Source organism: Pteropus vampyrus, unplaced genomic scaffold (genome assembly GCF_000151845.1).
Source record: "Pteropus vampyrus isolate Shadow unplaced genomic scaffold, Pvam_2.0 Scaffold6, whole genome shotgun sequence".
In the NCBI taxonomy this organism is placed as follows: domain Eukaryota; kingdom Metazoa; phylum Chordata; class Mammalia; order Chiroptera; family Pteropodidae; genus Pteropus; species Pteropus vampyrus.
This window is the reverse complement of record NW_011888787.1, coordinates 7771880-7783252: the sequence shown is the minus strand read 5'-3', so window position 1 is coordinate 7783252 and position 11373 is coordinate 7771880. Positions and strand designations below refer to the sequence as shown.

At 54.3% G+C, this 11373-nt stretch overlaps 1 protein-coding gene across 1 annotated transcript in view; it reads left to right on the top strand.

Moving 5' to 3' along the window:
- Window positions 1–4101: 4101 nt before the first annotated feature.
- Window positions 4102–11373, top strand: part of LOC105298061 (chymosin-like) — a 19285-nt gene continuing 12013 nt past the window's right edge. The window contains exons 1-2 of the mRNA XM_011369072.1: window positions 4102–4107; window positions 5289–5447. Coding sequence (XP_011367374.1) covers window positions 4102–4107; window positions 5289–5447 — 165 coding nt within the window. The remainder of the gene's footprint in view (window positions 4108–5288; window positions 5448–11373) is intronic.

Here is an 11373-nt window from a genome sequence, read left to right as displayed (position 1 = left end):
GCCTCCTCTGCGGACTTGGGCCCTTTCTTACATCGCGTTGGTCTCTCTCCCCGCACCGTCGGGCTCAGGTGCTGGATGTGGAGTTCCCTTCCACGCCCAGGGTTCCAGTCTGCCCTTCCTTTGGGTCTCCAGGTACCGCTGACTGCTGCCAGGTCGTGCTGTCCCGCCAGCCCTCCCTGCAAGCAGAGCCATCCTGGGGTTGGTGCAGCAGAGAGGAAGTGATGGCTGCAGGTGCAAGGGTGCCCGTGGCATGGGGCACACGGATGTGCCGCCTGCAGCCAGCCGCCCCTCTCTGTCCTCTGCAGATACATCAATGGGCCGAACCACTCATTCGATCTAACTGGACTGATGCTCATGTTTTTATATCATAATGTATAATCGGTCTCCGCCTCAGTTCTCGCTGTTTTCTTCTGAAGACTGAGTAGCAGAGAGCAGAGGCTGGGGCAATAAGAAAAATACATTTATGAGAATTCTGTGTATTCAAGAATATATTCTTCATAGACGTAGATATAAAAAAAAATCCATTTACAAGAATAATACATCCCAAATAGGAATGCATCCTAGAAGAGTTAAATTAAATTAGGAGGCAGGTCCTTCAGGGGCAGCCTTAACCTCCCCCTCCCATTCAGCCGCCCCTCCTCCCCCAACCGCTGGAGTCTGGTTCCATCTAGTGGCTGAAGTGGGGATGGCACAGGAAAAGATGGAAGTGTCAGAACGATGCCACCTTCTCAAAGCAGATGGGGACTGGTCCCCAGATACCCCCGAGAGTTAGACTCACTCAGAGGTTTAGAGGGACAGTGCTTCCACCTGTGGGAAGAAGGGTGACGCCCTAAGAAGCACGGGAGAAATGCTTAATCGCCGCTGTATGTCCTGTCCCATCCTAGAATCTTCCTTAGAGGCCGCTTCATCTTCCCAAGAGACGACGCTCACAGCTTCTCCAGGATTAGGGGGTGGGGGAGGCTGGGGATCAGAGGAAGGGGATCGGATGCCCCTCCCCTCTATCTGTGGGCCCAGGGCATAGCGTGGGAACAGGGCCTCTCTCCCCACGTCCCCATCTTCCCAGCTAGTCCTCTCGGCCAGGGCTCCGACTACCCAAGTCTGAAACTCAAGGTCAGTCTGGGGTGTTCGTTCCCTTACTGTCCCTGCTCCCTGAACTCCACGTCAACTTGTCACCAAGCTCTGTTTCATTTGCCTCCTAAAGGTCTCTCTGCCCCTCCTTCCTCCAGCCAGGCGTGTCCGCGCAGTCCTCCCGCCGGGCAGAGTCTGTGGCGACTGCTTCCGACCTCTTCTCTCCGCCTCCAGTTTTCCAGTTGCAGCCCTGCACCTCTGTCCACCAGTCAGCCTCCTAGGCAGCACGTTGACGCGGTTTATTCCCTGTTAAAAACTCCTCCCTGGCTTCTCTACTGCCCAGCGCTTGGCAGGGAGCAAAAAGCCCCTTGTGGTCTGGCCCCACCTACCTTCCTCCGTCCCTCCCACCCTCCCCGCCGGGCGTCCCCACCTCAGGACTGCCTAGAGTGTGTGGGAGACGCTGCGTGTGTCTGCCTGGGCTGTTCCCTCTGTGGGGACTGCTCTGGTGTCTTCGAAACATCCTTCGAGATGAACTCGAATGCAGTTCATCTGCATTCACCTGCCGCCACCTGCAACACAAAAGCACGTGGGACGCCCCTCAGACACTGACTTGGTGCTGTTTTTAGGAAGCAGCCACGTCCAAGTCTGCCTCTCCTCGTGAGAGAAGGAGGGGCAGTGTCTGAGCCCTGTTGGTGTCCCCAGCGTTGAATGGTGGGGCTCAGGGCTGGAGCAGATACCCAGCCAGAGGATGGAGGCCTCGCCTGGAGGCAGACTCACCGTGGAAAGTAGAGCGGAGAAAGGGGGCCAAACTGCCCGCATGAGGGAGAGGAGATGTCATCTAGCCCTGGGATGGAATTTGAACTGAGCAGGGAAAGAAAGGCCCGAGGGAAGCTGGGGCGGGGGGTGGGGCAGCACCTGGAGCCCTTCCCACACGGTCAAGGGCCAGATGCAGACTGAGGGGCAGAGGCCAGAGCTGAGAACCCACCCGGGAGGTCTCTGAAGGCCTGAGGTGCTAGGAGATTAAGTGGAAAACGGCTGCTAAACCATATTTCCCTGGATATTTAACAGCAAACACGAAGTAGTGTGGTTGTTAGAATTCCAACTGGCTGATAACTTAGTGAGGACAACGTGAGTGCAGATCACCTGCTGTCTCTCCCACCCACCTCTCCGCATCTGAGGGATTCTGGCCACCGGGCTCTGAGGGTCAGTGAGCAGAGCTGAGACCCGAGGAGGAAGCTGGAAGCTTCCCTCGGCTGAGGCCTCAGGGCTGGGACTTGCCTCAGAGTTCAGCTTGCACAGCAAACACCGTGTGTTGATCTAGGGTGGCTTCGTTTGGGAGGGGGTTGAGGTTGGGCCAAGGCCCTCAAGCCCCCTAGAGCAACACTTGGCATTTCTACTCCTTCAGACCCTTGACAGTGCTTGGGTTCGAGAAATTACTACTTGAAAATTTGCCCTGAATCAGCTCTCAGCCCAGCCCAAAATAAACCTGGAGGACTTGCCTGGGGGGGCACCGAAGAATCAGATCCTACCCACTGGGGAGGTGGTACAAGGCGGCCTGAGGTCTCGCTGTCTCTCCGGGTTTCTTCGGGGACGCCTTTTTGATGGGGAATTGGAAAAGAAAGCAAAGAACCATCTTCACTCAAACAGCTTTTCTTCATTAACTGAAATGGATGAATGGAATGTGCTATATTCAAGCGATGGATACTACTCAGTCATAAAAAGGAATGAAGAACTGCCACCTTGAACACACTAGCCTAAGAAGCCAGACGCAAAAGACCACGTCTTGTCTGATTCTGTTTATGTGAAATGTCCACAGTTCGTAAATCCATAGAGACAGAAGGTAGATTGGCCGAAGGTAGCCCCATTGCCTGGGGCTAATGGAGAGTGACTGTTAGTGGGCGCAGTTTCTTTTTAGGGTGGCAAGGATATTCTAAAGCTAGCTCGTGGTGATGGCTACACAACTCTGTAAATATCCTAAAGATTATTGAGTGTTAAATGAGTGAATTGGTATGGGATGCGAATTATATCCCAATAGAGCTTTTTAAAAATAAATATTAAAGTTCACAAAGTAAGAAAAAAAAAAGTGCTCCAACGTCAGCTCATAGGGCGTGGCCAATGCACCCAGGCTGCCGAGAGCGAGGCCAGGACCCAGCTCAGTACCACTCACAGTTGAACGAAATGGTGCATCTTTACAAGAACCAGGGCCTCCAGGGACCCTCGGGGTCTTAGGCACAGTAGGACTGAGGCATTGCAGGCTGGCAGATGATGTGGCGTCTCTTCATGTTTTTCAACATTTGTTTTGTGGGGTAAGGAGAATGAAGTACCAAACAAGGCATTTGTAATATGCGGTTTTCTCTACCAGACAACTCAAATGGTGTACTAAACTGTTTACAACGTAGGCGTTAAAAGAAATCCCTCACTAGCCATTAAAAACACCGACCGTGCACAGTGTGGCTTGGGCCTTCCGGTTATTGTCACTGCATCTTAAAATATGTGTCAGCTGGCTGCCCTCGGAGGCCACGGCACTCGGGGGTTGACGCGCCCAGCAGCTGCACCTTAGGCCTCACAGGTGTGTGCCTCGAAAAACGTTCCCTGGAGGTAGGACGCGTCCTGCAAGAATGTTCTTATTTTTCCACTGGGCTGGGGGCGGCATTGCCCACTCTGGTGGGAGCAGAGAAGTTCCTGTGGCAGCAGCTGTGGGATGTTTGGGCCTCTCTGAGAATGGCACCCTGGACTGCTGTCCCTGGAGGGAGAATAAGGTTGAAATAGGAACCAGTCCTTGTCTCAACCCCCGTGGAGCCATTCCTTAGACGCCCAAAGCCAGTGAGTCACTTCAGAGAACAACTTCTTGGTGGGGAAAGGGAAAGCCTCAGCATCCCCCTCAGCCCTGCCAAGACCCCTTGAGGCCTCTGTAAGCTGCCCCCGAGGCCTTCCACTCAGAGCTGATAACGAAGGGGCCTGAGGGAAGCCTGCAGCAGCCACGGGCCTGACAGAACCGGGCTTGCCCCTCAAGAAGACCACTCGGCCGAGGCCATGGAGGTATGGTCCTCTGTCCAGAAAATTCTTTCCTGTCTCAGGCCCTGACTGCTTGGAAGGCTCTGCTACCCCACGGATCACCAGGACATAGGTTTCCTTTAAATGTTAGCACAACTTGGAGGAAAAACATGAGTGTGTTTCTTTAAAGGAATCGGAACCCCGAGTGTGCCCTGCCTTCTGGCCCAGTGGGACAGAGCAGCCTTTATTTTGAGACTGAACACTAGCAAGGAGGATTCACTGGGTCTAAACAGAAATACTGATGAGTGAGAAGCTGTGGGCACACTTCCGACAGAGGCGAGGCGTCCAGGAGCCTGCAAAATTCTGTCACAAAACAGCCCCAAAGACTAAGTAAACAAGCGTGTCAGGTGGCAGCTTGACGTTTTCCTGTCATTTTGCATTTTGCTTGGTTGGCATTTCTCACAGAATTGGCAGCTAAGGTACCTTGGTGACGCGTCCCCACAGGTGGGTGGTGCGTGGTTAATAACACACATCACGCGAGCTTGAACCCCGGCGGGCTCCTTACTAGGTAGGGACTTTGGCCAAGGACCGAACCTTTCTACCTCAGTTTCCCCGTCTGTAAAATGGTGACCATAACGATAGTACCTGCCTCTCGGGGTTCCTGGGAGTTAGCTGGCGCATGCCGAAGCTCCGTGGGACTGTCTTACACTCTGTTTATTTGTGATGACGTGATGGACACTCAGTGCTGGGTTTCCTGAGCCTCTTGGGACCGCTCACTACGCCAGCATTACCTGGAGGCATCTCCTCGGTGGGACAAGTGAATAGAATTGCTGGGAAGAAGAGAAAATCTTTCCTAGGACTGCGACAATTCCCCAGAATTCCAAAGAGGTAGGAAGGAAATTACAGTTTGTCCAGATCGTGTTCTGTTATTATCACGAAGTTCAGAAGCACAGGTTTATGTAGGCCAAGCTTAGTGACAACTCTGTTTAGGAACCTAGATAGGCCAATCTTATCTAAGTGCATCTTGATACCTGGCTTAAACACAGGAGTCGCTGTTCCATAGTAAAACAAAATGTTTGCTCGATACGGGCTATTAACGCCGCGCTATTCATTTTTTTTTTTTTTTCCTAGAAAAAGCATATGGAGAGTGGGCTCTGAATTCTCTTCTGGCTCTTCTCAGACTGTGTTCCATTTACACCTGACAAAGCACTGTGTCCCTGAGACAGGTGTCACCATGGCTGGTGGCTGCACCGCAGGAGTGCACAGTACCAGGAAATGTCATTCGCTCCACAGACGTACAGTTCCCGGATTCGGAGTTCGTGGAAGCACCAGCAGAAGGTGTCAAGATGCTGATTCCTGGGTTACCCCCAGACACCCAGATTCAGGTGGGGCCTCGAACAAGCCCCTCTCCAGCTGCGACTGACGCCGGTGGTCTCTGCACCCCCACTCCCAGAGAAACACTGCCCTAGCCTGTCACCCCAACTTCTGGAGGAAATAAATTAGACACAGAATAAAAAATTCTAATTTTCTTCCCAAGGGGCAGAGAGAAGCTCGTTTCCATCCGAAAAAGCTCTAGTTAAGCCGGAGTGTGGTCTTATTGTTAAAACCAGGACTAGCAAGCCTGTGAGAAGGGGCTGCACAGGGCGGTGCCTGGGCCTGTGCCTGTCCAGAACTGAGTTTCAAAGCGGGGATGACTGTCCCTGTGTAAACCTCAATCACCAGAGCAGCACATCGGGAAAAACATACAAAGGGCGGGGTGGCCCGCGGAAGAGAAAGGAGAGGCTCCTTTAAGGGGCTGTCATTTCTACTCATCGAGAGCCAACAGCTGGGCCCACACCTGGCTGCTGGCAAGCCCTGCAGGTGAGGAGGCCCCAGCCAGGAGGCAAACATATGTCCTAATGTGCTCCGGGCCCCCCGCTGGGGCCCAGCTGGGAGAGGGAGAGGCAGGGGCCTGAATTGGCAAATGGGATGCTCACTGTCTGGATGGGGCATTAGGGAGTCAGGGCAACGGAAAATGGGGCCCAGGCCCCTTGGCTAGGGGTTGCCACACTCCTTCCAGGAGACTTCTGGTGGCAGACATCTTTGTAAGCCGCTCCGTGGGCAGAGGCAGCCTGCGACTCGCTCCCAGGGTGAGAGGAAGCGAATCAGACATTTGAGAGCCCACTCCGCCAGGCTGGTCATACCTGGTCTCGTTAGCCTGCAGGAAGGGACACTGAGAAGAAGGCCAGGTGCAGGCCCAGGGAGATGGGGTCAGAGGAAGGAATCCTAACTGTTCTGCGGGGGAGGAGGCAAGGGTGGGAAGCTGAGCACTTGGAGAGATTGGTCCCAGCGGGGCGGCCGAGCCCCAGCTGCAGAAAAGTGGTAGAGAAGTTTCTGCCTTACTCCATCTGCAGTCAGGTGGACAAGACAGGCCACCAGGGCCCTAACTGGCACGGGCAGCTGTGGCATGGCTAAGCGGTGCACTAGCAGTGGTCTGGTCTCAGAATATTCTTTTTCTTCCTTTCCTCAGAGCCTATGGGTGCCTCTGAACATGAGGAAGGCTGCCTGTGGCCGTCACGCCTCCGCCCCCACGACAGCCTGTCCCCTCCTGGGAGCCCGTGGAGACAGCCTACTCACCAAGCGTGTGGGCCAGGAGGGGCTTTGCCGCGTTGCCCAGGGACGCCCTGAGCCCTTGAGGGGATGGGGACGATCGGAAATGGGCCTGCACGCTACCCCCAGCACCTCCCGCCCTCTGTCTCCCACCTGCCTTCCCCCCTCCACGGGTGCTCTGTCCTTTCCCCGGCCTGCTGTCTGGTGGTCCAGTCCCTCCTGGTGGCACTGGACCGAGGGTTCAGGTTCTCAGCTCAGCTCCCTGAGGGGTCAGGCAGCTCAGAGTCTGTTTCCATAACGGACACATGGGGACACTCATTCCTGCCGCCTCGCGAGGCGACCGTGAGGAACACCCATGGCAGTGCTTCCTCAACCTTCCTTGGTGGTGGGCATCTCCAGGGGTGGCTCTTGGTCACCCAGAGTCCTGTCCCCCATCCCAGAGCCATTACATCTGAATTGCTGGACAAGGAGCCTGGGAAACTGAAGTTTTAGCAGCGTAAGTGTTGGAAAGGGATTAAGCCGGGGGACCCCAGTCATTCACTCTTCTCAGTCTGAATCTTGAACTTGGGGGTGGGGGGAAGGAAACAGCTCAGGCCCGTCCCTCCTCTAACTGATCAGGAAATGGGCCAGGTGGGCAGGGCTGAGGCTGGAGGGAACAGGTCCAGCCCTCCCATCTCCCTCACCCCTGCCTGAGATTGCTGGTGTGTGTGTGTGTGTGTGTGTGTGTGTGTGTGTGTGTGTGTGTGTGTGCACGCGCGCGTGTGTGTTAAACGTATTAAACACTATCCCAAATGGACCCCACGGAGTGTGTCTGCTCGGTTTAAGGTGAAGATTTTAACTCTGGCTATTTATAATTCCCGAGACGAAGTGTTAGTTTCAAAGTAGTCACACCAGATGTCGACTTGGAAGTTGAGAGAGAGAGACAAGCGTTCTTATAAATTAATATTGCCAGTGATTAATATTTGATATTTTTAACATACATTCATCTCAGAGGAAAAAGCCCTCTTTGGTTAACGGCCGGGTGTTAGTCCTCCCATTGGTGAGGAGTTGCTGCAAACCTTTGGATGTCACTTCAGGCAGAGACCGGATGAAAGAAAACAAGTGAGCCCCGAGGCAGGTTCTCTTGGGGACCTGCCTCCTTAGGCTGAGCCTGCTGGGGCTGGGCATCCTGCATCCCTTCCCTCTGCCCATCCTTTCTCCTCTGTGCCTCCTGCTCCAGTCCCAGGCTGGTCCAGGCTGGAGGAGCCACTGGTTGGTTTCATCATGGCCAGGGACTCAGAAACTTCTCTTTTTTTCTGGGCTCTGCCAATAAGTGAAGTGGCTTATCCTGGGGTACTTGCCGGCAGGCCTGTCTTATTTCGTCTGCACAGTGTAAGCATAAAAGGCTACCCTCATAAAAGTTGGTATATTTTCCCCCAAAGCCACATTTCCTGTGTCTCTTGGAAAATGGAAAGTCCTGGTGTCCCCGGGCTGGTTTCCCACACCGGCGCTGACTGGTGGTTGTGGCAGCCAGTAGGTGGTGGTAGTGCAGACGCACCTGAACCCACCGCCCGTCTGGGTCTCCGCCACCCCTGCCTCAGACGGCCAGCGGATGGCTGGGCTTTGTATCTGACCTGCACACGATCTGTTTCGTTTGCACAGTGTTGGTGTGCACTGCGCTTAGAAATTTTCGGAAGTTCTGACGGCCACGGCTGGTGGCTGGCCAGTACATCACCCACAGGGATCATTTTAGGAGCTGGAAGGGAGAAGGGCGGGGACTTTACAAATGTGCAGGACAGTTTTCTGACATGTTCTCAGGGTCTCTACCCTCCCGAGGTCTCTCCCAGTTGAGCCACTGATGTTCCTATGTCCTACAGTAAGGACCCCAGGACCCCTGATCTTATTTAGCCCGAGGCTTGTCAAGCGTGGACGTAATGCAGTTATCTTTGCTCGATTACAGAAGTTTGGTGCTGGGAGGGTCATGTGGTCAGACTGAGAGGATGTGCAGTCAAGAATCAGACAGACAGGTTTAAATCCCAGCTCCATTCGTCATTAGCCGAGTGACTTGGAAAAAGAGCTAGGCTTTCCAAGCTCCTGTTTGCTCTCCTGTAAAATGAAGATACTTTAAAGGAGTAAATGCTGGGTGTCGGACACTAAGTAAGCGCACAATGCCTGTTATAGACTTGTAGTATGGTTGAATAATATTTTGAGATACTGATTTATGATTTTTTTAAAAGAATCCTGTCATTTTCTTCTTTCTCTTTTCCTCAGGAAAGGAAAAGCCAGCTCTGGCTTTCTTTGCCTTGAGGGAGATGTGGGCAGGGCAGAAAGCAGAAGTGACCTACAGGAATTCCAGGTCCAGATATGGTTTCCTGAAGCCTCGAGGATGCAGAAGGAAGAGGTGGAGGAGACAGGCAGGTCCTGAATGGCAGGGCCCTGGCCCCTGCTTCCTGGTGGTGGCACAGGGAGGCGGAAAGACCAGAGAGGAGCGGCCGTGTGGCTTGTCTGGGGGAGTATGATCAAGGCAGCTTCCAGAAGGCTGGGTTGGCCCAGGTGAGGTGCAGAGGAAACAGGGGCCCCGGGCAGGGACAAGAAAAGACCACTGGGCGCCCCCCTGAACCTTGGCAGGCTGGAGAGTCACATGAGTGGAAGCACCTCTGCGGGGCTCTGTGCATAAATGACTACGGTTAATTTCCCCCCAGCCTGGAGGTTTGGGGGCGCAATGCAGAAATCCCATTGATGTATAGAACAAGAAAAGAACCGATGATGCTTTGTATACACCTGAGATACACTCCAGCTCCATGAGCTTGTAAATCTCACGTTTCACAGATGAGGAGCCGAGACTGTCACCCAAGTGCAGTCATTTGTGACTCATATTTGCAGAAGGCTTAACGCAGGAAAGCGCTTCAGTCTCTTTTCTTTGATCCTCACGTGACCCTCTCAGGATCGTTGTCTCTGGGGAAGAGGAAACCGAGGCACCATCACGTGGCAGACCCAGGATTCAAGCCCAGGATCCTGCACTTTCCGGAGACCGTGCTCCCCTGCCTCCCCTGCCTCCCCTGCCTCCCCTGCCTCCCCTGCCTCCCCTGCCTCCCCTGCCTCCCCTGCCTCCTGGCCCCTTGCGGCAGGCGATGTCTGATGTCTGTCCCTTTGGCTCTCCTCCCATAGTGCTTATCACAGCAGGGTCCCCTATTGGATCCAATCTGCTCCCACCTGACTGTGGGCTTCCCAGGGGTCGACATGACATCAGCTCCCTATCTCTAGGTCCAGTGTTCAAGAAATCGAATTGAATTGGCTTTGTTGCTGCTCACGGTTGAGTGGAGATTACAAGGTCGGGTACCCAGGAAAAGCTGTCCCCAGCCCTGATTTTGTTTTAGATACGTTTGTGGGTCAGTCCCCACTCACAGGGAATCTACGCCGCGGAGTTGTCCCCACCTGGCCCTGGGTAACCAGTAATGAAATCTTATCGCGGCTTTTCTGAAAGCCTTTTGCAGGTCTCACCTGCTTCCGCCCTCTTGGATACACAGTCTTAACGCTCTGTGCAGCCTGGGGCAGCATTCCTGATAGTGAGCCTGACTGCTGTTAGAACGTCCCAATCTTGCGGATAAACACAGAGCAGCCAGTGCCAAGGGATCTTTGTTTCTTGGCTTTGAGGGTCACCTTCCAGTGGGAGAGATGACCAAGCCTCACTTCCAAGGCTCATTGTCTGGGAATGTTTGCTGCTGGGTCAGCCTGGGACACTGGTGACATGGGACAGAGTGATGGAACACTGCCACCTGATGTCACTGAGCCCAGAGGGTCTCAGCCCCAGAAGCTGCAAATGGGCCTGCAGCCCATGGATATGGCGGCCCCAACGGGTGTCCAGAGGCTGGAAGGGGCAAGCTAGAAGCAGAGCGACCCCCAGGCTTGGCACTGTAAACTCATGACATTTCCACAGCATGCTTGGCCCTGTGATGTAGTGTGTAGCACGTCAGACCAGGGGTCTGGTGACTACTCAAACTCTTCTTCGTCACGGCCACACCCTTTAACTTCTCTGAGCCTCCATGTCCTCGTCTGCAGGACATAAGAAAGGTGCAGCCCGCTGTTCCTCAAGAGCAACGGGAAGACCATCTATTCATTCATTTGCTTATGAATGCTCAAACGTTTATTGAGCATCTACTACGTGTCATGCTAGGCGTAGGCATATGGGAAGAAACGCCACCTAGATGTAGAGCCATTGGGACAGGACAGGCAGGCCCCCGCCTGGCAGGCAACGTCCTCAGGGAAGAACAGGAAACAGACCCCACCCTTCAGCGTGGTTTTCTCTCTGCTCCCTGGCTTTTGAAAAGGGACGTGCTGTGAAGACAGCTGCTTGTGCGGGGCGTGGAGAGCGGCAGTATCCCGGCCTCCAGGGCAGGGATGTGGGTGGGACATTGCCATGGCGGGGATCAGACCTGCTGTCTTCCTGACTCTTGTCTTAAAACATCCAATTTCCCTGCTGACAGGCGAGGCCCTTACAAGTCAAATACAGGGAACTTCCGGGTCTGTCCCTCTCTGAGGCGCCCCCCACCCATGTCCGGGCCCAGCACATCCCACCCGTCTGCCGCCCAGCCCGCCCTGCCCGCCCTCTCTGTCCCTGTCCCACGCCTTCCTCTTCCCCCTGCTATGCAGATGTCTCTCCTGCACGGTGTCCGCAGTCTGCATCGCTGTCCCCTGCACACCCGTGGTGCCCAAGCCCTGACTTGGTGCTGAGTTTCCAGTTTA